The sequence below is a fragment of the Hakea prostrata genome, chromosome 3, assembly GCF_041222555.1.
Source record: "Hakea prostrata isolate BN-2017 chromosome 3, UWA_Hpros_2, whole genome shotgun sequence".
Taxonomy (NCBI): domain Eukaryota; kingdom Viridiplantae; phylum Streptophyta; class Magnoliopsida; order Proteales; family Proteaceae; genus Hakea; species Hakea prostrata.
Genome location: NC_142602.1, coordinates 65,144,432 through 65,171,313, shown reverse-complemented (window position 1 = coordinate 65,171,313; position 26,882 = coordinate 65,144,432). Strand labels below are relative to the sequence as shown.

The 26,882-nt window shown below is 41.5% G+C and overlaps 1 protein-coding gene across 1 annotated transcript; it reads left to right on the top strand.

Annotated features, from left to right (window-relative positions):
* The first annotated feature begins 10,930 nt into the window (after nt 1–10,930).
* On the top strand, nt 10,931–26,603 carry LOC149022773 (uncharacterized). The gene is made up of 5 exons (XM_089147698.1): nt 10,931–11,092; nt 11,181–11,252; nt 11,354–11,884; nt 26,060–26,389; nt 26,517–26,603. The coding sequence occupies exons 1-5, from the start codon at nt 10,931–10,933 to the stop codon at nt 26,601–26,603; spliced, it is 1,182 nt and encodes a 393-aa protein (XP_089003824.1).
* The last annotated feature ends 279 nt before the right edge of the window (nt 26,604–26,882 follow it).

Below are 26,882 nucleotides of genomic sequence, written 5' to 3'. Positions count from 1 at the left end.
AATATTATATGAAGATTATGCTGCATGCATAACTCAATTGAATGGATGATACATCAAAGAATATAGAACGAATCATATTTTACCGAAATTCTTCTTCACTCATAATCTTCAATGAAATGGTGAAATCTATGTTCATTGAATTCGTTTAAGTGATAACTTGACAGGTTTATTTACTAAGGCATTGCCTACTTCAAATGTTGAGAAGTTGGTATATGATAATGGAATGAACATATTCAAAGATACTCAATGATGTTATCATCGAGGGGAGTAAAATACGTGCGGTACTCTTTTTCCCTTAACCAAGGTTTTGTCCCACTGGGTTTTCCTGGTAAGGTTTTTAATGACGCAGCTACCAATACGTATTATTTAGATATGTATACTCTTTTTCCTTTACTAAGATTTTTTCCCATAGGGTTTTTCTTAGTAAGGTTTTAACGAGGTACATTATCTATTGATTGACATCCAAGGGGGAGTGTTATAAATAATATTGATTGTGGATATCCATCATCCCCCAATAGACAATACTTCCAATTGAAGATCTCAACCACCTCAGTATACAATCTTGGTGATTCATATTCCCATCTTAATTGAAGATTACAGTGATCTCAACACACAATGTTGGCAGTCAATATTTCCATTCCGTGCACCTTCTATCTTGGGCGGCAATCTATCTTTTCATATCAAAAATATCTTATTGTGTGCAAGAATCATATATTGTATTTCCATATCAGAGTAGATGCTCCTTCTACTATAAATATGTAATGCACTCAACTGAATGAATCACATCTGATTGATCTTGTTCTAGTTTTCTTCTTTGTCTCTGATATATTCTCTTTATTTTATAACAATTAATAAGTTTTAAACATATTTACAACAAATTTTTTTTTTAATGAGTAACCGGTTTGGTTTAACTTATTGGTTCGTTCATCCGAACCAAATTGTTTGTAGCCAGTTTAACGGGAAAACAAGGAATACGTAAAATAAAAAAAAAATTAAACGGCTCTGATTTTTTGGATGACACATGGCAGCCATCTGGAGCGGCCGCTGGATGGCCGCAGAGGATTGAAACCTAGCCACGACTAATAATATAAATGGAAATACACTTTATCATACAAGCAAAGACTAGGACTACAATAGAAGAAAAACTTCAAAACAAAAATATTAAGGCATTATTACAAAAGATAAAGGGAATAAGAGAGCATTAGGAAAACAAAATCTATAACAAAGCTCATAAAAGACAAAATATTATAATAACGGTTTAGGGGGGATAATAAGTAATAAAGAAGATGTTGAATAAATGTTATTACATAATCTAAATAAAGTGATAATGTTTACTATATCTAAAATCCTAAACCAACACCAAAGTGACTAGTTACTAAATGCATCATTGATTTGAACAATTCTCTTTTTTCGTAGTCTCCTTCATTTAACTTGAGGTCGACAAAAACAAAATTCAAATAATGAGAAAAAATATACTTAAGAGGTGATAGAAAGATCATATGATCTCGCTTCCTATTTGGTACCCATGATTTCAATCATATCTCTTCGATCTTGCTTCCTAGAATCAATATGTCTCTTCAATCTCATTCCCTATTTGGCACATGCTTTAAATTTAATGAAAGTTAGAGGCGATAGAAAGATCACATGATCTTTTCTTCTTTTTTTTTGATAAATAACACTTCATTCATGAACTAAGAAAAATATAGATCCACAAAAGAAAGGAAAATACAACAGGTAGGTGCATGAAAACACAAGATTCGGTCCGTACCAAAGAGCGAAAATAACCAAATTGTCGTACATGCAATAGATAGGGTCATCCAGGCTAAGGGATGGGTTAAGCCCAAGAAACCCTTAGAACAGCTGTAACCAATACAGTAGCAGTTAAGCACCAACACCTACATAAGGGAGAACACACCACAAATGCAGAAATTTACACGCCACAAGGGCGGACACAAAACATGCCATAAAGGCGAACACAAAACACTCCATAAAGGCAGACGCAAAACACGCCACAAGAGCGGCACAAAAGCACATAAGGGCGGAACCGTGGTTGTTGCGTAGGGAGCAGCAATATTGCGGAGAAGGTTTGACCTGCCATCCATCACTGCCGTAGAGGCATACCTGTAAAGCCCGTCGCAGAAGAACTTGGACTCCAGATTTGGGTTGTTCTGCGGTATGCACCAAATCTCCTTGCAACCAAATTTTTTTTAACCAAAAAAAAAAAAGAGAAAAGAGAAGTGGGAGCAAACAAATAGATCGGGAAGAGAGGACACTGATTGGTAAGAACAAACAGATCTAAGGGAAAAACCCTAGATCTGGTGATGGCGGAGAACGGAGGCGGGAATGACAAAGACAGAGATAGAGATGGGCGAGGCGTAGAAGCCGGAGATGGGAAAGACGGAGGGGAGAGATAGGAGAGGAGAGTTCAGAAACAAATATGGTTTTCGAACAAGAGAAGGAGAAGACAAAACAGAAAGAAAGAAGAAAAAAAAAATCCATTCTGAAGTTCAGCTTTGAGCAAAGGAGGGGAGGGAAGAAGGTGGGAAGAGGAGGAGAGGAGGAGAAGAGAGAGAAACGGAGGCAGAGAGACTGCAGAGGTTGAGTCTCTCCGCCTCAAACGGCGCGTTGTTGGGGAGCGTTCAGGTTGGGTGAAAGATCACATGATCACATCTACATAAATATAAAATCAAATCATTTCATTGTTTAAAACCTTCCTATTCCCATTTTGTGAAAGAATCTTTTAAGATAGGTCATCTTCACGGGACCCATGCCTTAGGTATTCAATCTACAAGCACAGGTTTGGTAGAGTTTGCTCATTTACCCAAAAAATAAAAGGTTAGGTATAGTTTGCTCCTCAAGTACAACTATTGATTCCAAATGACTTGAATGGTCAAGCACCAATATTGAGAACAATTTGCAAAACACCTACGGAACCACTTGCCTACCATGTTGAACACTTGAACCATTTAGAGATGGATGCTTTCTATCGTCTTGAAGTTAATTAAGCTCTCAATAATGGAGTCATTGAAGAAGACGGCAGAATCAGATTGAAGAACTAAAATCTGACGAAGGTGAATGGATTCGCGATCCAGCTGAGCTACAGGGCAGATGTCACTAGATTTTATAAAAATCTATTTTTCGAAGAGCAATCAAATAGCCAGGTACTTCACTCCCTTCATTGCTTTCCTACATTAAATCATGATTGGTTATTGTCACTTGGGAAAATGGTTGATGAAGATGAGGTCTAGAAGACAATTAGACAGATTAGTCCATGGAAGGCATCTGATCCTGATGGATTCCAAGCTGCCTTCTACCAAAAATCTTGGGAAGTGGTAGGGCAAGCAGTCACTAGGATGGTGAAAGAGGCTTTTGAAGGAAAAATAGATACTAAATTGAATGAAACATATCTAGCCCTCATCCCTAAAGTGGACAAACCTGAGTTAATTTCTCAATTTAGACCAATTTCTCTGTGTAACGTGAGCATGAAAATAATTACTAAGGTTATTAGTGCTAGATTAAAAGAGTATATGACATGCCTCATATCTCCAAATCAGGCCAGCTTCGTTCCAGGGAGACATATACGGGAAAATATCATTCTTGCACAAGAAATATTTCATACTATGCGCAAGAAATCCAACAAACAACTCACTATGGCCATCAAGATTGATCTTGAGAATGCTTATGATCGGATTAGGTGGAGCTTTATACAAGAAACCCTCATACTGGCCAATCTTCCGAGTAGTTTGATTGATGTGATTATGAAGTGTATAACCACAACACAGTTGGGTGTTCTTTGGAATGGGGAAGATACAAATTTTTTCCAACCCACTAGGGGCATTCGGCAAGGAGATCCTTTGTCACCCTATATTTTTGTGATGTGCATAGAAAGGTTATCACATTGTATACAGGATGTTGTAAGTGATGGGCGATGGAAACCTATCAAAATTGAGAGGACTGGGCCATGCATTTCTCATCTAATGTTTGCAGATGATGTATTTCTTTTTGCCGAAGCCACGATTGAACAGGTAGCAACAATCAATGATTGTCTCAACAATTTTTGTAAGGCTTCTGGTAGCAAGGTCAGTACTTCAAAAACCAGAATTTTCTTTTCTAGAAATGTCAGTCGCATTCAAGCTAGAGACATCACCCATGTCAGCAAGTTCACTGAAACAAAAGAAATTGGTAAATATCTAGGAACCCAAATCTGGAATGGATCAGTTAAGAAGGAAAATTACCACCATATTTTAGCTAAAGTGAAGAGTAGACTGTCGAATTGGAAGGTTAATTCACTTTCTTTGGCTGGCAGAATAACCCTTGCTAGATTAGTTATTATGGCTATTTCAGTTACTCTATGCAGTCAAGACCCTTACCAAAAGGAATACTTCAAGATGTTGAAAAATCAGCTAAAGGTTTTTTATGGGGTGATACTCAAAACAAAAGGCGATCTCATCTCATTGGGTGGGACACTATCTGCAAACCAAAAGAGATAGGTGGATTGGGTTTTAGAAATCTCGTTAAGGTGAATGAAGCTTTCTAGATGAAGCTTGCTTGGAGGTTCTTAAATTATAATACTATCTGGAAATCAGTTTTGCAGGCAAAATATGGAACCAGTAGAAGAAAAGAGAAATTCAAAGCTAGTCCGAGTGACTCTCCCATCTGGAAAGCAGTTTTTACTGTAGCTCCCAAAGTGCTTAGCAACAGCAAAGTTGATGTTGGCGATGGAACTTCAGTTTTTTTCTGGGAAGATTATTGGCTGGAGGTGGGGCAGAACCTTAAGTCAAAAGCTATATATGATATACCCAGTGGAATGAGTAAGGAAAAAATATCATCATATGGGGATGGAAATGGAGGTTGGAAAAAGGAAAAATTCGAAAATATATTACCTTCTGATTGTTGCATTAAAATTGAAGCATGCCCACCGTCAAGTACAGGTGGAGGAAAGGATGTATGGCTATGGAATCCATCACAGAATGGATGTTTTACAATAAAATCTGCATATGAAGTGTTAGAAGATTCCAATAGTCTTGGTATGGACATTTCTTTTGATAACAGGTATTGGGAGGCCATTTGGAAGTTAAAGGTGCCGCAAAGAATCTCTTGTTTCATGTGGGTTCTAAGTCTGAACAAGCTGCTAACTAATGATAGGAAATGGAAAATGGGACTCATGAACCATTCCTTCTGTAACTTCTGTCTTCATGAAGCCGAAACTAGTCTACATGTATTTAGAGATTGCCAATATGCGAGTGGAGTATGAAAACGATTAATCTCAATGAATCAACAAGGAAATTTCTTCAATTGTGATCGTTGTGATTGGCTTTACCTAAACATATGTGAAAATCTATCACAACAACAGAAAGGATGGTCAGCCAATTTCGCCATCACACTATATCTACTGTGGGGTTGGAGAAATCGTGATAATCATGAAGAAGACTTCATTTGACCAGGGAGAGGGGTGGAAATGATTAAAGAATACTACTCACATGTGGAGGCAGCTTGGACCCAAGAAAATAATACACAACCATTATCACGAAGTGCTAGAAGAAAGGCAAAGTGGAAAAGACCAACCGAAGGGTGGCTAAAATGCAATGTAGATGTTGCAGTTGGTAAAGAAGATTTCAATCAAATTGGAGGGGTTTTTTGCAGTTCAAAAGGGGTGTACTTGGGAGGTTTTGTGCATAGAATCCCCAAGACAAGTGTTCTCGAAATTGAGCTCCATGCCATTTGTGTAGGCATATGCTATGCAGTAGAAAGAAATATGCTACCTGTTTACGTGGAGTCTGACTCTTCACAAGCAATCGATTGTTTGAAACCAAGTGCTCAAAATCAAGGAAGGATGACAAGGATTATTGTGGCGATTCGAGAGTTGGTAGATTTGCATTGAAATATCATCATTACTCATACTAATAGAGAAGCAAATATGGTTGTCGATTGGATGGCGAAGAGAACAACAACATTAGAGTCTCCTACAAATTTCTTTCAGGAACCCCCTCAAGGTATAGAGGAGTTCCTTCAGGTTGATCATTTGACCAGCTCTCTTTAAATTGATTTGGGTTTTTTAACCCTGTTTATGTATCAAAAAAAAGAAATGGAGTCACTGATGAGTATGGAGCTGATTTGAAAGCAAGCAAACATCAGTTTTCTTTCTCTAATGGGATACTTAATGTTCCCCCATACTATAGGTTAATTACTATCTTACCTTGTCTACTTTTTAAAATTACTAATCTAACCTTAGACTTTACTTGTAATTACTAATGTTTCCTAGCAGTTAAAATCCTGTCAACTAAGTGATGATGTGGCATCGACATTATTAAATTCCATCAAGTGCACCCTCATTTTTTCTCGGTAACAAACGATTTTATAAATTAGGGTTGGAGATATTACATAAAGATAGGGCTATGCCCCTAGTCTTAGGGGATTCCTTGTTGGGTTACTTTACATGTGTTAGTTGTATAAGATACATTGATGTTCTATCATTGTTCTATATTTTTTGAAGCATGTAGCTTTATATATAGGGGATGGAGATACTACATATACCGTCCACAAGGGTCAAACCTACAACCTCTCCACTAAGAGGTATGAATCTACCAGTCAACCAACCCTGCATTGACCTTTTTCCCCCTTGTAAATCAAAGTGCACTGTAGATAGATGATGGACATTTGTCAATATTCTAATCCTGGGGTTCATATTTTCTAACATTAATCCTTCTAACTTATTTTATTCTCTCTTCCATCGGCTCTCCTCTTACCTACCTTCTCCCTTCTGTTTTTTGGACAAGTTAAACTGAGTTTGGCACTTGATTGTTTCCCCTAATAGGAGCATGGCGAGTCCTACCTTGATTCCCTTGTGGATCTTACCCTCTCTTTAAAAAAATTAAAAATTTCCTTTAGCGGACAGGCATACTTTATCACAAGTTCCATCCACAAACCAAATTCAGCTATGGCACCGATCCCACACGGTTTACTCGTACATAATAGATTACCCTTGATTCCTCCTGCTGCAAACTTCAACCAAATCCTTATTGTCAAGATGAAATTAACCCTAGGTTAATTTCCCTGATGTTGAAGTTTTCTCTTTCTCTCTAATAACAGTTAACACAGTGAGAAAGAGTATTTTCTTTCTAGGTTACCTTGAGGGATGAAAGGGAAAATAAAAATCCCCAACGGCCAAGATTTGGTGGTGGTTCGATTCCATAGAAAAGAAAGAAGGCATATGTAATAACCCTGTCCCTATATAAAAAGCGCATTTGTAATCAAAAAAAAAAAAGGCTTATTAAAGTAATATTCTCTCTCCTGCTCTTTCTCTTTTGCTCTGGCTCTGGCTGTCTGTGTAAGTAGAGTTACTTGCAGTGAAACACAACATACCGGTGAGGGTAGTAAGAAACATCATTGCCCTTGTACTTTCATGGAGATAGTAGCAACTCTATGACCCAAAATAAAATGACAGCCAACACATTTCTTGGATCAAAGGATTGCCCATTGTTGACCAAGCCATTTCTAACCTTCCAAATATAATAGAAAGAGAAACCCAGAACAGAAAGAAAAAAATCCAATGCAATGTTTTCTTTATCCCAATTAAAGAAGTTGCACCAACTTACAAATAAACCCAGCATAGACTTAGCCTGTAAAAGTTACGCTTGCTTAACAACAGCAACTGTAGATAGTAATTTCTTTTTATTTTCTATTAGTAAAAAAGCACGTGCAAATGTATGTGGAGTTTTTGCTCTTAATTTAATTAGATTGAAGCAGAATATAGATTTTTAATGATGCATGATTTGATTTAAATAATTTGTAGCTCTATTTATATTTTTCTTTTTAAACAAATAAACATTATTAGAAGAAAAGATCGAGATATTAACATAAAGTGTTAGAAGAGAATTAAAGGGGAAAAAAAAAACCCCTAGTGAAAGACCATAACGGATCTGTTATGGTTTGAATTTGATTTTTGAATTCAAGTTTTTTAAATTTGAATTCAAATTTAAATATTGTAAACGAGTACAATAGCCATGTTTATTTATAAATACATAAAACTTACCCATCAAGGTAAGTAACCTACTTATCAAAATTAGAGTTTTTCTTTGCATTCTTTCATGGTATTAGAGCTAAGGTTTTGAGATTTTTTTTTTCATCCCTTTCAAACTTTTAAATGGCGTCGTATGAACAAAGCTAGACAATCTACTTGAGATGCAATTATGATTTCCATGGGCATCCACAACTTCAGCAGCCTCAACAGTAGGCATGCCTCCCCACAGCAACAGATCCAACCAGCTGCAATGCAGCCTCAGATCATTATAAATCAAGGTTATCCATGTCAGCCGCAGTATGAGCCACCTGGTTTAATTCTTCTTCTCGTTTATGCAATTTTAATTCTTCTTCTCGTTTAAGCTTTACAATACAGCAACAACCACTACATACTCTGCAGCAACAACCACTACATACTCTGCAGCAAATACCACTATATACTCTGCAGCAACAACCACTATATACTCTACAGCAACAACCACTACATACTCTGCAGCAACAACCACTATATGCAATCAAAACCACAACACCACTAGCTACAACAACAACAACCGCAATCTTCTCCGCAGCAACAACACTACCAACAACAACGTGGACTATCATTTTGTCAGAGACTTGGTTCAGAACAACACCATAAAGTGCACTTTGTTCGCTCAGATGATCAAATTGCAGATGTGTTTACTAAGGGCTTAACATCACAAGCTTTCTTCAAGCATAGAGACAAACTCTTGCACTTGCCAATGCAGAGTTTGAGGGGGGATGAAAGATCATAACGGATCTGTTATGGTTTGAATTTGATTTTTGAATTCAAGTTTTTGAATTCAATTTTTGAATTCAAGTTTTTTAAATTTGAATTCAAATTTGAATATTGTAAACGAGTACAACAGCCATGTTTATTTATAAATACATAAAACTTACCCATCAAGGAAGTAACCTACTTATCAAAATTAGAGTTTTTCTTTGCATTCTTTCACCTAGCGATGATATCGGAAGAGAGCTTAGCGATGATTGGTGCTTCGACGGAGGAACTCGATCAATTGAAAAGAAGTAGCAAGAAAGTAAAGCGTGGACAACCATGCCAAGGGGATGATCCAAAAAATTCTTCTTCTCCTCCTTGTTCGCAGGTTGACATGGATAGAGACGCATGGATTTCTCCTTCCTCTCGTTCTTATGTCGATATGGTTAGAGGCTCAAGATCCACCACTCGAATAGAAGATGACCAGAAGATGTCTTATGACCAAAAGATGGAAGACAAAGGATATGACAACGATGGGTTTTCCTATGAGGGGCTTTCGGATTGGGAGACGGATAGTGAGGAGATTGATGAAGAAATTCTTAACAAGGAAGAGAAATTATGCCCGACAATTGTATTATCAAAAAAGGAAAAGGAGAGGCTACGAGCTCCTTGGCAACAATCGCTCATAATTAAATTAGTAGGGCGATCAACGAGATTCCTGTTCTTATCTAAGCGTTTGCCTGCACTATGGAAACCGGTAGACTCTCTAGACCTAATTGATATAGGGAATGAATTTTTCATTGCAAAATTTGGAGCACAGGAAGACTACAGGAAAGTGCTAACTACGGGTCCTTGGATTGTTGGCGACCATTATCTCTCCATTAGAAAGTGGGAACCTGATTTTAACCCAGCAGAAGCAGAGGTTCGAAAATTAGTGGTGTGAGTACGGTTCCCAGGAGTTTCAATTGAATACTTTGATACACACTTCTTATCTAATTTTGCAGGAAGGATAGGAAGGTTATTAAAATTGATTCCACTACGGAGGCTGCCACACGAGGAAGGTTTGCAAGGGTCTGTGTGGAGATAGATTTGCAAAAACCGTTATTATCTAGATTCAGGAGGAAAGGAAGAGTGCATCAAATCCTCTATGAATCGCTACATCTGTTGTGCTTCAAGTGCGGGAAGTTTGGTCATAATCAAGATCAGTGTCCATCTACAAGAAATGAGGATATAATAGAACCTACTACTAATGAAGGAGAGGAAGCCCAAGTAGAGCTGATCAATGCTACAGGTAGAAACAATCTCCCTCCTCTTGATACTTATGGACCATGGATGATCGCCCAAAAACCACGTTACAAGAGGAAAATGATGGGAGGAGGGGAAGCCGGTGGGAGTGATAGAAGGGTAGAGAATTTTGTGGCAGGTGGAAACTCGGTTAGAAGAGTGGTATCTGGATCAAGATTCATGGCCCTTAGTACGGAGAATAACCAAGATATATTGGGAGAAAATCCTAATGTAGTTAAGGAAGTTGATGTGGCCTCATCTCAACAACTAAATTCTTTGAATCAAGACAGACATGTGAAGATTAGAAGCCAAAACAATAAGGATTATAATGTGGTATTGGATGGTAATCAATTTGAGAGACATGTGCCAGAAAAAGAAATTACAGAGCCTCAAACACAGCACCCCTATAGGATACCAGAAGTTTTAGCGAATGCAAAATTCAGGATTGGAAATGAGGACAGCAATGATCAAGTGATAAGCAATAATCCAGTGGTAGCTCCTTCAAATCAAGAAAATCGAAATCCGAATATTCAAAATTCAACACTAACCAATTTTGCCTTAGAGCGGAGTCAGGAAGGAAGGAAAACAAATATATTAAGGGACCATGGGAAGCCACCGGATCATTGCCAAGAACCATGCTTGAAGGATCAAAGGATGGATGATTTATGTGAAAAGAGTAGTGGAGATAATTCCGCTACTAGGGAAGAGATGATGATAAATGGGGAGATTACCCGAAATAATTGATTTTTAATGATAGTTTTCTGCTGGACTTGAGAGGAGCCAGCGAGTGATGCAATAGGTCTAGTAGGGGGAATTTGGTGCATTTTTTTAAACAGTGAATTGAAGGTGAAGTTACTTCGTGAACACCCCCAATTCCTTTTGTTCGAAATTATGGATAAACATAATATTCCTTGGATTTTTGCTGTTGTATATGCTAGTCCACAGGAAGGCAATAGACGATTTTGTTGGGAAGAATTGGCAACTGCAGCTGATCAGTTTAAACTACCATGGCTTTTAGCTGGAGATTTGAATGATGTCCTAGACGAATCAGAGGTAAAGGGAGGAGCAGCAGTTCAGATTAAAAGATGTGAGAATTTCAGCAAATATATTAACATGTGTAATCTTATTGATATGGGAGCAGTGGGACCAAAATTCACGTGGCGTGGACCTAAATGGGAGGGTTACAAGAGAACGTATAGAAGACTCGATAGAGGTATGTGCAATGCTGATTGGAGAGTACTTTATCCTGATGTTGTAGTTCGGGTTGTGCCTAGAATTAAATTTGATCACCACCCACTAGTCATTGATTTGTAGCCTATAGTTCAAAAAAGGAAAAAGAAAGTGTTTCGGTTTGAAGCTATGTGGATGACTCATAGAGATTTTCCTAAAGTAATTGCAGATGGATGGGAAAGCAATAAAGAGATTCCAAAAGCCCTTCACTTTTTACAGAATCATTTGGTTACTTGGAACTATAACAATTTTGGGAGTATTAATGTGGCAAAGAAAAGACTGCATGCTCGGCTAGGGGGTATTCAGAAACGACTAGCAGATGGATTACTTAACCCTTTCCTCAAGAAACTTGAAAAAGAACTGCGAGCTGAATTGGAAAATCTTCTTGATAGAGAGGAGATTATGTGGGCACAAAAAGCTAGAAAAATGTGGATGTTACATGAAGACAGAAACACAAAATATTTTCACACTTCAACCATCATCAGAAGACGGCGGAATAAGATTGAAGAACTAAAATCTGATGAAGGTGAATGGATTCGCGATCCAGCTGAGCTACAGGCAAATGTCACTGGATTTTATAAAACTCTATTTTCTGAGGAGCAATCAAATAGCCAGGTACTTCACTCCCTTTATTGTTTTCCTACATTAAATCATGATTGGTTATTGTCACTTCGGAAAATGGTTGATGAAGATGAGGTCTACAAGACGGTTAGAACGATTAGTCCATGGAAGGCACCTAGTCCTGATGGATTCCAAGCTGCCTTCTACCAAAAATCTTGGGAAGTGGTAGGGCAAGCAGTCACTAGGATGGTGAAAGAGGCTTTTGAAGGAAAAATAGTGATACGGAGAGATTATGATCAGACCGGGTTCATACCTGGTCCGACCCTCGACCTCGGTCGAGACGGAGAGAACCGACTCGCTCCCGAGCGAACCGGATCTAGAAGATGGCTTGCTGAAGAAGAAAGCTTATTTGGCTGAAAGCGTGCCCTAATCCTACTTATGGATTAGGGTAATTACCTTAATGATGGCAGACTCGAATTGACGGCTACGGATAATCATTACCAAACGGATAACCATCACATAACCTAAAGGTTATCTCAGGAGTCCTCTACTAGTCCAAACTAGTAGAAGTCTATTGCTCAACGGATCTAACAGTTAAGATCCAACGACTACCCGAAGAAGGCTCAAGTGCATCCAACGAAGGAGATTCGAAGGTACGCTCTATATAAACCTCACTACCATACAAGGTGAGGGGATCGAAAAAGAATACTATCTGAGACTCAGGTTCAGATACATACTGATAGACCAAAACTATCAGCGATCCACTATCTAGATCACCTTTCCCAGTTCTTCATTCCTTAGCTCTGTGCTTCTAGCAGAGCCGTTTGTGATTAAGTTCATCAACTGACTTAGCCTTCGGAGGTGGACTCCCGACCCCAGCGGTTGGGCCACATCTGACGCTTTCGTTTTGCAGGTCATCACAAGGATATTTAAGGGCTGAGCAGATTTTGGACGCATCAATTGGCGCCGTCTGTGGGAAACAACTTGAAAAGCCATGGTGACTAGATCAGCAGCCGCTGCACAACGCAATTCCGGTGTTCAGATCCCTGGAGTGAATAATCCAGATATTCCCCAGGAAAGCCAAAATCCTATCGAGGTAGATGGTGGCCAGGGAGGACGTAATCCTCCTCCTGATACACTCCAAGATCAATTGGATCAGGTAAAGATTCAACTCTTGGAGGTGAGCCAAGCACTCCGCATGCTCACCAGACGAGTGGTTTTACCACAAGAACTTGATCAACGCGATTTAGGGAGACGTGCATTGCCACGTGATCAGAGATTGGCTGAAGACCGGAATATCGATCAGAATTTTCGTGAAGGACACCGAGGACTTAGGAGGATTGATGATCAACTGAGGCGAGACGATCGGTTCGACAGACTGCAAGAGAGTACAACTGATTCCAATACAAGGTTGGATACAGGGGTAAGAACTCACTCACCCACTGTCAGAAGAACCGTTCGTGATGATCGAGCAGTTCGCGATGAGCGGAATGCTCGGGAAGGACGGGCTGTTCGTGATGATCGAGTAGCACGGGATGATCGTGTTAGTCGAGGTCGTGATCATATTGCTGAAGATCACCCGACCCAGATTGGTCAGGAATTGGCCAACATCAATGAGAAATTAGGGCGGTTGGCTAAGGGAAGAATAAGCGAGGATATTTACTCGGTCATTCGGAAGACTCCCTTTGCCGAGCCAATTGCGGGATATCAGTTTCCCCGTAACTTCCATTTGCCTACCTTTTCAACATTCGATGGCTCCGGAGATCCAACAGCTCACATCGGCTATTACCAACAGACCATGGCAGTTTCAGGTAATTCTGATGAAATTTTATGCAGGGTTTTTGGTTCATCTCTCATTGGAGCAGCACAAAAGTGGTTTTCGAACCTCCCCTCTAGAAGGATCGTAAACTTTGACGAATTGGCGCGCCAATTCATAGGGCGATTCCAGAGTGGAATACAGGCCAAGAAAACGGAAGAAACCTTGTTTACTGTCAAACAAGGAAAGAACGAATCAATCAGAGAGTTTCTGAAAAGATTCAACAAAGTGACGATGGAGATAGAAAATTTGGATGAACAAGTAGCCAAAACTGCTCTATTCACGGGACTCACTAATCGGAAACTCCTGGAGTTATTACTACGGGATATGCCTGCGACTTATCTTGAGTTGGTACAGAGATGCCGAAGCGAGGCTGAAGTCATGAAGATTTTAGATGCGCGCCAAGGAGATAATAAAGTCTCCAATAAGGAATGAAGGCTCCCCGAGCATAAGCGAAGCCAAAGAAAAATGTCCGTGATCGGGTTGGAAAATCTCAGGCTTGGCGCCAAAGGTCCCCTGGTAAAAGTGAGTACACTCCATTGAATGCTCCTCGGGCTGATATTTTAAATATCCTCAAAAGAAAAAAATATTTTAAAGTGGCCGCCTAAAATTCTTTTGAAACCGGGAGAGCAACGCAGGATCGAGAAAAGTATTGCCGATTCCACAAGGACTATGGTCATTATACTAATGAGTGTCGTCATACGAAGGCGAGATATTGAGAGATTAATATCTCGGGGACATCTGTCCGGTTTCGTTAGCGAGAAGAAGGGAGGAGCCACGTGAGCCACGTGCGGCTGCTCCTAAAAGGGACCGTTCGGTTAGTTCAGAACGATCAAGGGAGGCCCCGAAGTCTAAGAAGGGCAAGGAGGTGATTGAAGCTACTCGGTCACCAACCCTTACCATCTTCGGGGGACCAGAGCCATAATCACTCCGAGTCTCGAAAACAAAATCCAAATTTGTTGGAACCGGAGAGACGCATAAGCGGAAGAAGCTGAATGGTGAAGATTCTATCACCTTTAGCGAGGAGGACGAAAGAGATGTTTGTTTACCTCATGATGATGCTATAGTCATCAAGGTAGAGATTGCACGACGGGAAGTGCATAGAGTTTTGATTGATACAGGTCTGCGGTGACCTAATTTCTTACGAAGTGTATCAAAAATTGAAGGTGGATCGGGACTTGATGAAACCTTCATCCACACATCTATATGGTTTTGCGGGGGTCATCTGCGGTGGCGGAAGGATCGGTCCGATTGGATTTATCCATTGGAAGTTTTCCTAAGGAAACAACCGTCCGAATCAATTTTTTGGTGGTTCGGGAACTGCCAGCTTATAATATGATCCTCGGGCGACCATCTTTATCCAAGATAGGTGCTATTGTTTCGACAAAGCACACGAAGATAAAATTCCCGACCGATATGGGAATTGGTCAAGTCTCCTCCGACCGGAAGATCTCTCGGCGGTGTTACGTTGCCTATTTAAAAGACAAGGAGGGCCCGAGGAAGGTAACTGCCCTGCCTATAGAAGTTTGAGATGATCGGGAAGAGACAGAGATGCAAAGACCCGAACCAGTGGAGAAGCTGGAACAAATCCAGCTATGTATCGAGGATGAGAAAAAGATTACTTATATCGGGTCTGAACAGCTGGAAGAATTTAAAGATGAGTTGAAGTTATTTCTTCAATAGAATAAAGATGTATTTGCATGGTCTCTGCTGAGGACATGCCCGGAATCGATAGGGCCATTGCGGAGCACAAACTCGGATAGATCCTAAGGCGAAACCAAGTGATACGAGAAAAGAAGAAATTTCTCCATTGAAAAATATGAAGCCGTTCGAAGCGAAGTTGAAAAACTTAAGAATTCTGGTTTCATAGAACCAATTGAGTGCCCAACTTGGTTGGCCAACGTGGTAATGGTAAAAAAGGCGAATGGGAAGTGGAGGATGTGTACAGACTACACAGATCTTAACAAAGCTTGCCCAAAAGATTGCTACCCGTTGCCTCGAATTGACCTCTTGATAGATGCGACTACAGGATATGAAACTTTAAGTTTCATGGATGCCTATTCGAGGTATAATCGGATCCTTATGAATAAGGAGGATGAGAAGTATACGGCTTTCATGACTGATCGTGAAAGCTATTATTACAAGGTCATGCCTTTTGGCCTGAAGAATGCGGGAGCAACATATCGAGAGGACCGTCAACAAGATTTTCAAAGAGCTGATAGGAAAGAATGTTGAAGCTTATGTTGACGACATGCTAGTGAAAAGCTTTACAAAAGCAAATCATATTACGGATTTGAGCGAGGTATTCTCAGATCTTTGCGGAAATATCAAATGAAGCTAAATCGAGAAAAGTGTGCCTTTGGAGTCTCCTCGGGCAAATTTTTGGGCTTCATGGTACCACGAGAGGGGAATTGAGGCTAATCTGCCAAAATACAAGCTCGATTGATATGGAGGCTCCCAAAACTGTTCGGGATGTGCGGTGTTTAACGGGGAGATTCTTTGCTTTAAATCGATTCATCTCCAAGTGCGGAGAAAAATGTTTGCCTTTCTTCAAGGCACTTAAAGACCTGAAGGGCAGTAAGGAAGCGAAATGGATTGAAGAGTGCTAGAAAGCTTTCGAGGAATTAAAAGAAGCACTTGGACAACCACCGATCCTGTCCAGATCAGAGAAGGGGGAAATATTACAGCTATATCTAGCGACGTCCCTTTCAGCGGTCGGTGCGGTACTTGTTCGTGAAAAAGATAAAAAACAGTGGTCGATTTACTATGTAAGCCACGTGTTGCTAGATGCGGAGACAAGATATTCACAGATTGAGAAGCGTGCTCACGGCTCTCATGATGGCCGCCAGGAAGCTAAGGCCATATTTTCAAGCTCATCCAATTGAGGTATTTACAACTTTTCCTCTTAGTAAAGTTCTTAACAAACTTGATTTGTCTGGAAGGATGGTGTCCTGGTCGGTTGAACTCAGCGAGTTCCAAGTGAGCTTTAAGCCCAGAACTGCAATCAAGGCTCGGGCATTAGCCGACTTTGTAGTAGAAACTCATTGCACCGGTGGAACCCACCATTGAGGATCCCATTATACCAACCACTTGGGAGGTATATGTGGATGGTTCGAGTAATAAAGATGGAGCAGAGCTGGAATTCTATTAAAAAGTCCAGCAGGATTTATTATTCGATATGCTTTGAGATTTGCATTTGAAGCAAGTAATAACGAAGCAAAATATGAGGCTCTAATAGCAGGACTTCGGTTGTCAAAAGCATTATCTATTGCAGATGTTACTATTTATAGTGACTCTCAACTTATAGTCAACCAAGTCCAGGGGGAGTATGGTATTAAAGAACCACGCTTGCGAAATATCAAGAGATAGTGCGGGCATTTCAAAACCAATTTCGGAATTTGAAGATATCTCGGATTTCGAGGAATGAAAATTCAGTGGCGAGATGAGCTATCCCGACTAGCCAATGCCAAAGAAAAGAATCTAGACCTTTCGGTCTACATTGAAGAGATAACTTTTCCAAGTTATCATGAGAAAGAAATTTCTTATATTGAAGCAGAACGTTGCTGGATGGATCCGATAATCGAGTATCTAAGGGATGACAAATTACCTGAGGATCCAATAGAAGCAAGGTTGATCAAGATTCGATCAGCTAGATTTGTCATTCAGAATGGGAGACTATACAAAAGATCTTATGCTTTGGACCCCTTATGAGATGTATAGGCCCCGAAGGAGCAAAATCAGCTTTGGCTGAGGTTCATGAAGGAATTTGTGGAGCTCACATGGGTGGACGAGCCCTGGCTCACAAAATTCTGAGACTTGGGTTATATTGGCCTAAGGTCCAAGAGGCTGCTATGGAATACGTTCGTCGATGTGGTAACTGTCAAATTCATGCTACAGTTTCAAAGCGCCCGGCGGAAACTATGACTTCAATTCTAAATCCCATTCCCTTTGCGATGTGGGGAATTGATATCATGGCCAAATTCACCAAGGCATCGAGCGGACGGGAATATCGATAGTAGCAATTGATTACTTCACAAAATGGGTAGAAGCGGTGCGGTGGCGGCAATTGCTTGAGAAAAAAGTGGAGAAATCCGTGCTTGAATCAATCATATATCGCTTTGGGATTCCAAAGATTATCGTCACCGACCATGGTACTCGGTTCGATTGTCCACAATTTGAGCAATTTTGTGGAACATATATGATCGAGCATCGTATGTCCTCGGTGGCATACCCCCAAAGCAATGGACAGGTAGAGGTTACTAACCGAACGCTACTGGTAGGAATAAAGAGAAGACTCGAAGGCGACAAAGCTTCTTGGGTCGAAGAACTTCATAATGTCTTGTGGGCTTATAGAACTACGGTTCGAACACCCACAGGAGAAACTCCATTCAGGTTGGCATATGGATCCGAAGCATTAGCACCAGTGGAGATAATGGCGGGGACATTACGGGATCGTGAGTTCGAGGAAAAAGCAAATGAACAAGGACTGCTTGATAGTCTTGATTTGTTGGACGAAGTTCGGGCAAAGGCAATAGCACGAACTCAACATTATCAAAGAAGGATAGCGTCTCATTATAATACTCGAGTGAAGAATCGTCGGTACTTAGCCGGAGATTTGGTGTTGAGAAACACCCTAGCTTCCGACCAGCGTCACCAAAGAAAATTGGACCCTTCCGGGAAGGACCTTATATGGTTGTGAAACCGGTCGGTTCGAGGAGCTTACGGGCTGAAGAACATCAACACCCGAAAAGAGTTGGATCGTTCGTGGAATGCTAGGCATCTCAAACAGTTTTATCCTTGATGATGATTTCAATTTTGTTCGCGATGTAATCATTTTCAACTCAATCAATGCAATTTTTGGCTTTCAACAAACTATCTTTTGATTGGGGGGCATCATACACCACATTCAAGAACAAGATCCAACTATAAGGCATCGGATGAAAATTCGTGTGGGTCCTTCAACACTTATGGAAATTTTTCGGACTTTCTTAAGTCGAGGCATCGGATGAAAATCCGAGTGAGTTCCTTTTGCAAGGCGTCGGTTTGAAACCCGAGTAAGTTCCTTCAAGACTTATTGAATTTTTGAATTATCCTTAAGTAAAGGCATCGGTTTAAAACCCGAGTGAGTTCCTTCTCAGACTTATTGTATTTCTCCGGAAATCCTTAAGTAAAGGCATCGGTTTAAACACCCAGTGAGTTCCTTCTCCGGACTTATTGTATTTCTCCGGAAATCCTTAAGTAAAGGCATTGTTTCAAACAACTAAGACCTAATGCAACAGCGATTCAAGTGGCTAGCAAAGTTCAAGATAAAGTTAATTTCTTATTTCTTCAAAAGATCCAAAGAGGCCAGTATCAAAACAATTACAAGAGCTGGATACAATCTTCGGTCAAAAAAGAAAGTCATCATAGGTGGTTGTTAAGAAGTTATACAAGATCGACGGCGACTTTGCTAGAACAAACATATGAGTCAACCATTGGTGTGGATTCAAGGAAAAGAAGAGAAGAAATGAGGATTACAAAAAATATTTCGGTATGCATAAAATCCTCCGCAATTTCATACTCTTTGTCCGGCTTATCCCGGGAGAAGTATGGTCCTCGACCAAACTCGCATTCGGGACAAGCTCGTTATAATTGACATCTTCCGGGGGAGAATAAACGGGAGAATCTTCCGGATAATGCATAATATCCGGATCGGAAGGTGGAGGATCAATCTTATCCTTGGTCCAGTCGGGAGGAGGAATACCCCGGGTCGGTAAATACTTCGGGATGGCAAAACGACCAGTAGGGAGTCGTATCAAAATGAGGATCCTTCCTTAATATTGATTCCCATACTTCGCTCTCACCATCCCGATGCGCTTTGCAAGTTATAAGCATTCAGCATATCAACAAAGGGCTTCTTGTGTAAATACTTGAAGACGCAGCTCTGCGAACATCGGTTGGAAGGGATTCGGGCAAAAGAACGACGGCTTGCCTTTCGGGTAACATTTAAGATCCTTTGGCTCCGACTTTCAAGCTGTTCGCTCCGATCGCCGGATCTTCTCCCCGGCATCATCCAAGTCCGACTCGAAGACGACCAATCATCGAATTTTTTTCTCCTGCCACCTCCCAAGCTAGATTCCGAAGGCGAGCAATCTCAACATCTTTAGCTTCGAGAGATTTCCCGAAGCCTGGAAACTTCATTGCTCAACCTCTCGAGCCTAGAAAGCTGCTTCCACTTGGTTGTGGAAGTTACCAGCAAGACTCCTGCAAACAACTTCCGAGTTAAGAAGGAGCAGAAGAGTAATTTTTCAGAATCAGAGGATAATGAAGAAAGACTTACATCACCAGTGACTTCGTAAAGACTTCATCGGAAGTTTGGAAAGAACTACGCTCTCGGAAGTCATTCGAGCAGCGGTACACCATTCCAACACTCTGTCAAACTCGTTTGACACTAATTCAGGCGAAGGATGAGAAGGATGAGCTACACCAAGAGAAGGATGAGCTGCATCACTTGTCAACTGACGGCGCTTCCTAGTGGCAAAATCCTTCGACTCGGAAGGAGAGGAGGAGGATGCCAAACAAGCATTAGAATGGGAAATAGGAGCAGCACCTGCTGGGACCAACCCTTCATCAGACGCCAACATAGTTGCCTCAGATGCCCGAAGAGTCTCTTTCGAGGGTGCACCATGATCTCACCGGCGGGGGCGTCGGCGGCACCATCGGCAACGAAGTGATCAAGATCTTCCTGGGAAAGACGAGCGATCACTTCGGGCAAAGGAGGCGCAGGGACGGCATCAATAGAAACTGTGGGAATCTGACTTGAAGATTCACCGGCAGCAATCGCCTTACGCTTGGAGGATTCACTAGCTGAAACCACCTCACTAGCCCCAACCACCACCGACGGAACGATTTTGTTGCAAGATTTTGCTCTGATAAAGTTCGGGTTGATCTTGGGAGCCACTATGCAAACAAACAAGCCGTATCAGTACAGAAATAAAACGATGACAACAAGAGGGAAAACCCTAGTTTTTTATCACTTCCGACAAAACCAAATAACTAAACCCCAAGTATAACTACTGTGCAGTTTACTCAGGGGGGAAGTGGGGAAAGAGATGAGTAATCAAGAAACTCACTTGTTCAGAATTTGATAGAGCTATTGTTGGAGTACGAGGAATACGGAAGCAGGCCGAAGGACGAAAGGTCACTTTAGCACTTTAGCAAATCTAACTTGCAGATAGCACGATAGATGGAGGGTACCCACGAAGGCTTTAAATAGCCTCAGGTACTAAGACGACGGTTGAAGGCTAAGGACAACCGACGACCTAGATCAAAATGACGCTTCGAAATCGCAGAAAGCAAGATCAACGGTCGGAGGGATGCCACATGGAAACATGTGGAAACGAGCACCTGATGCAGAGATACCTCCAATCGTCGCACCGCCATTAAAATAATGGATGTATTTCCGATTCATTGGAAACGAGTGAATGGTATACAAAAGCAAGAAAACGTTTGAACTTCGCGAGAAGGGAAACGTGCGGACTTTGCAATAAATGAAGTAGTGGGGAAGATTAATGCATCTTTCCGAAACGCATCTTCACAATATTTCTACAAGATTATTATTTGGCGAGGAATGTAAAGTTAAGTGATAAGTTTTATCATTTATACTTTGATATTCAAGGCAAGATTTCGGCAGGAGACGGGGAAATGTAAAGGCCAACATGAAAAAGAAATGTCTATTCATTAATAAGAGGGTAAATCTTTACAATAAAAGATAACTCCCTAAGCCTCTTCTTCATTGTTGCCCGAGGGACCCTGTTCGGGAGGACTTTTCTCAGGATCTTGAGAAGAGCCTTCCTCAAGAATGGCATCGGCTGAGTCCTCTACAGTAGCAACTTGAGACTCGGCTTGTGATTTCTCCTCTGGAAGTGCCGGCTCGTCGGCCGGGTATGCCTCATATTGAGGGTCAGCTGGAAAAGGATCATCTTCTTCCGAGCCCGGTCCAGGAGATCCATACCAACTTTCCCGAAGACCTCTTTGTGGCACACCTCACAAAAGGGAGCGATGTCGAAGGTAGGGATTGATCCGAGAATTCGCTCCCAAACGTCGTTACGCCCCCAAGCGATAAGCTTGAATGTTGTAGATACCTAGCAGCTCGGAGAAAGGTATCTTTGTTCGGGTATTTCCGAACACACTCCTTCCGAAGCTACGGCTTTATATGCTCGGGCTTGCTAGGGATCGCCAACTTCGGATGTTCTTCGAGCTCCCTACTTTTGAATTCAAGCCTATCACCAAACAACGTGGCAGCTGCTTTTTGCTTCCTGGCCTCGCGCTCGGCGGCGGCGGCACGAATCTTCGAAGCTTCGAGGGCCTCCTTGAGGGAGATCACTTCTTCCTCATTCTTTTTCTACAGCTCCACAGCAGCTGCAGTCAGCTGGTCTATTTCAAAATTGGCCTTGGCCAAATTCTCTTCACGGGTTTGCGGCAAGGAGCTGGTGCGACCAACCCGGCTCAATGCTTCCATGTGTTGATAAAAGCTCAACACGGCATTCTGGGAAGGTGGAAAATATCGAGAAGAAGTCATAAGAAATTATGAAAAAATAAGTAAGCAAGAAGACCGGTACCTTGTAGATTGACTAACAAGGGAGGTGTCATCCGGGGCTTCAAATTCTGGCGATCGAAGGAGCAAGGCGAGGGAGCTCCATTGCGCGGCTTTCTCGGGATCCGGGAGTCACCTGTCGGTCGGCTTCGGGGTCCCACGGGGGTGAAGACCTCCTCACAATCCGTTGAAGCTTTGGATTTTTTATTGGAGGAAGCATCAATTGTGTCATGCCTCCTTTTGGTTCGGGCGGAGGAAGAGATATTTGACCTCTCCACCATCGGTTTTTTCCCTTTACCCGAAACATCAGCCACGGGCCTGATATTCCTGATACCCCTATAAGAGGGGTCGGGAGAGGGAACAGAAGCCTCTTGATCTACGGTCAAGGCTACGGGTGATCGTTGCTCGGCTGTCACAACGGCCCTAGCGGCCTTCACCCGCAGGCTCTCGGGGTTCATTCTTGGGGCCTTGCAAAGAAGAATGACAAGAGTCGGAATTAAAGACATATCACTTCAGTAAAATTAAAGGATGGTGGTTAGAAGCTCACAATGAGCCAAGCCCTAGTACTGAAGGATGGAGTTATACTCCACTTCAAGTCTATGTATCTCTTGATACCATGGAATGGATTTGATCTTCCTGACGGCCGCCTCGTCTTCTCTGGATAAGAGAAGACCTCGGTTATTCTCGGAAGAAGAAGTACACCTCCTCCAGGCGGTTGGGAAGTTAAGATCTAATGGAGGCGCTCGACAGAAAAAGTATCGTTCGCGCCATCTTTTGTGGTTAGAAGGGCAAGTTCCTTTGACAAGGATGCTGCCCCTCCAATCAAGTTCAGCCTTATTGCGTTTGGACGGGAAAAACCCATCCGGGAGGATGGGAGATAGAAAGAACATGAAAATGTACAAAGAGAGAAAGAGATGGCGTAATGCCAAGTTCAAAACACAAACCCAAGAAGCCGACGATGAGACGCCAGCTATTGGGGAGGAGCATTCCGGGACAAATGTTCCAATGATTTAGAACTGCGGAGAACAAAGGATTAAAAAAGGGAAAGCGAACCCCGCCTTCCAGTGCATCTATATACAGAGAAAATTCACCCAAAAGGGTTGAATCAACCCTCTCATCAGGGTGGGGAGCCCTAATCTGATAAGAGGAAGGAAAATCAAAATCTTGGATAGCTGAAAGAAGGGTTTCCTCATTATAAATGGAGGGAACAGAGCCAGGTCCACCATCGGACCCAGAAGTTTGAGGCTGCCTAGAAGACTCGACAATCTTGGAAGATCCAGACTCGAGAAGGATAGGAGAAGTTTCGGTTTTTCTTTCTAAACCTTTTTGAGAAACTTTAGCAAACTCGAGCCAGAGGACAGTTAGGGTTTTGTTATCACTATCCGACTGTTCGGGAGCGGGAGAAGCAAAAGCCTCCTTGCTATTACCAACACTTGGGTACCGGAGAAGCCCTATCGTCCGCCATTACTTGTTTTGATAAACTACAAAAAGAAAAAGACCAGTAAACTTACTGATTCAGTGAGGTGGAAGCTTGAGAGCAAGAAGGCGCGAAGCAGACAACAAAGGTTCAAATTCCAGACAAGAAGAATGAAACCTACGAAGACAACGAACCGCTTTTAAAACTCCCCTACGAGTGTTCGGGAATCGAACGATCGAGATTGATTCAAAATCAACGATCAAGATTGAAAGACGTTTTGAAAGTTTGAACTCAAGAATCCAAAATAGGCGTTCGAAAACCGTCGCTTGGATGACGTGAGCCACGACAGATCAACTGCAAGGAGATATGTGGCCTTACACTCTGGCAGCTCGAGGAAAAGTGACCACCGCATTAAATGTGATATGACATTTAATGAAGCACGAAGAGATTATCACCTGACGATGAACCCAGTTAAAAACCAAGCCCTCGGGATCGACCGAACGCTTGGTCTGGGGGGCTCGTGATACGGAGAGATTATGATCAGACCGGGTTCATACCTGGTCCGACCCTCGACCCCGGTCGAGACGGAGAGAACCGACTCTCTCCCGAGCGAACCGGATCTAGAAGATGGCTTGCTGAAGAAGAAAGCTTATTCGGCTGCAAGCGTGCCCTAATCCTACTTATGGATTAGGGTAATTACCCTAATGATGGCGGACTCGAATTGACGGCTGCGGATAATCATTACCGAAGGGATAACCATCACATAACCTAAAGGTTATCTCGGGGAGTCCTCTACTAGTCCAAACTAGTAGAAGTCTATTGCTCAACGGATCTAACAGTTAAGATCCAACGACTACCCGAAGAAGGCTCAAGTGCATCCAACGAAGGAGATTCGAAGGTACGCTCTATATAAACCTCACTACCATACAAGGTGAGGGGATCGAAAAAGAATACTGTCTGAGACTCAGGTTCAGATACATACTGATAGACCAAAACTATCAGCGATCTGCTATCTAGATCACCTTTCCCAGTTCTTCATTCCTTAGCTCTGTGCTTCTAGCAGAGCCGTTTGTGATTAAGTTCATCAACTGACTTAGCCTTCAGAGGTGGACTCCCGACCCCAGCGGTCGGGCCACATCTGACGCTTTCGTTTTGCAAGTCATCACGAGGATATTTAAGGGCGGAAGAATTTTTTGCCCCAAAAAAAAAAAAACAAAATTGAATGAAACATATCTAGCCCTCATCCCTAAAGTGGACAAACCTGAGTTAATTTCTCAATTCAGACCAATTTCTCTGTGTAACGTGAGCATGAAAATAATTACTAAGGTTATTAGTGCTAGATTAAAAGAGTATATGCCATGCCTCATATCTCCAAATCAGGCCAGCTTCGTTCAAGGGAGACATATACAGGAAAATATCATTACTGCACAATAAATATTTCATACTATGCGCAAGAAATCCAACAAACAACTCACTATGGCCACCAAGATTGATCTTGAGAATGCTTATGATCGGATTAGGTGGAGCTTCATACAAGAAACCCTCACACTTGCCAATCTTCCGAGTAGTTTGATTGATGTGATTATGAAGTGTATAACCACAGCACCTGTTGGTGTTCTTTGGAATGGGGAAGATACAACTTTTTTCCAACCCACTAGGGGCATTCGGAAAGGAGATCCTTTGTCACCCTATATTTTTGTGATGTGCATAGAAAGGTTATCACATTGTATACAAGATGCTGTAAGTGATGGGCGATGGAAACCTATCAAAATTGGGAGGACCGGGCCATGCATTTCTCATCTAATGTTTGCAGATGATGTACTTCTTTTTGCCGAAGCCACGATTGAACAGGTAGCAACAATCAATGATTGTCTCAACAATTTTTGTATGGCTTCTGGTAGCAAGGTCAGTACTTCGAAAACCAGAATTTTCTTTTCTAGAAATGTCAGTCGCAATCAAGCTAGAGACATCACCCATGTCAGCAAGTTCACTGAAACAAAAGAAATTGGTAAATATCTAGGAACCCAAATTTGGAATGGACGGGTTAAGAAGGAAAATGACCACCATATTTTAGCTAAAGTGAAGAGTAGACTGTCGAATTGGAAGGTTAATTCACTTTCTTTGGCTGGCAGAATAACCCTTGCTAAATCAGTTATTATGGCTATTCTAGTTTACTCTATGCAGTCAGGACCCTTACCAAAAGGAATACTTCAAGATGTTGAAAAATCAGCTAGAGGTTTTTTATGGGGTGATACTCAAAACAAAAGGCCATCTCATCTCATTGGGTGGGACACTATTTGCAAATCAAAAGAGATAGGTGGATTGGGCTTTAGAAATCTCGTTAAGGTGAATTAAGCTTTCTAGATGAAGCTTGCTTGGAGGTTCTTAAATTATAATACTATCTGGAAATCAGTTTTGCAGGCAAAATATGGAACCAGTAGAAGAAAAGAGAAATTCAAAGCTAGTCCGAGTGACTCTCCCATCTGGAAAGCAATCTGTACTGTAGCTCCCAAAGTGCTGAGCAATAGCAAAGTTGATGTTGGCGATGGAACTTCAGCTTTTTTCTGGGAAGATAATTGGCTGGAGGTGGGGCAGAACCTTAAGTCAAAAGCTATATATGATATACCCAGTGGAATGAGTAAGGAAAAAATATCATCATATGTGGATGAAAATGGAGGTTGGAGAAAGGAAAATTTTGAAAATATATTACCTTCTGACTGTTGCATTAAAATTGAAGCATGCCACCGCCAAGTACAGGCGGAGGAAAGGATGTATGGCTATGGAGTCCATCATAGAATGGATGTTTTACAATAAAATCTGCATATGAAGTGTTAGAAGATTCCAATAGTCTTGGTGTGGACATTTCTTTTGATAACAGGTATTGGGAAGCCATTTGGAAGTTAAAGGTGCTGTAAAGAATCTCTTGTTTCATGTGGGTTCTAAGTCTGAACAGGCTGCTAACTAATGATAGGAAGTGGAAAATGGGACTCATGAGCCACTCATTCTGTAACTTCTGTCTTCATGAAGCCGAAACTAGTCTACATGTGTTTAGAGATTGCCATATGCGAGTGGAGTATGGAAACGATTAATCCCAATAAATCAACAAGGACAGTTCTTCAATTGTGATCGTCGTGATTGGCTTTACCTAAACATTTGTGGAAATCTATCACAACAACAAAAAGGATGGTCAGCCAATTTCACCATCACACTATATCTACTGTGGGGTTGGAGAAATCGTGATACT

Coding starts and splice junctions, on each gene's coding strand:
- LOC149022773 (XM_089147698.1), top strand. CDS start 10,931: ATGGATAAACATAATATTCCTTGGATTTTTGCTGTTGTATATGCTAGT. Junction 11,093..11,180: donor ATGTCCTAGACGAATCAGAG/GTAAAGGGAGGA, acceptor ATATGGGAGCAG/TGGGACCAAAATTCACGTGG. Junction 11,885..26,059: donor AGGAGCAATCAAATAGCCAG/GTACTTCACTCC, acceptor TCAGTTTTGCAG/GCAAAATATGGAACCAGTAG.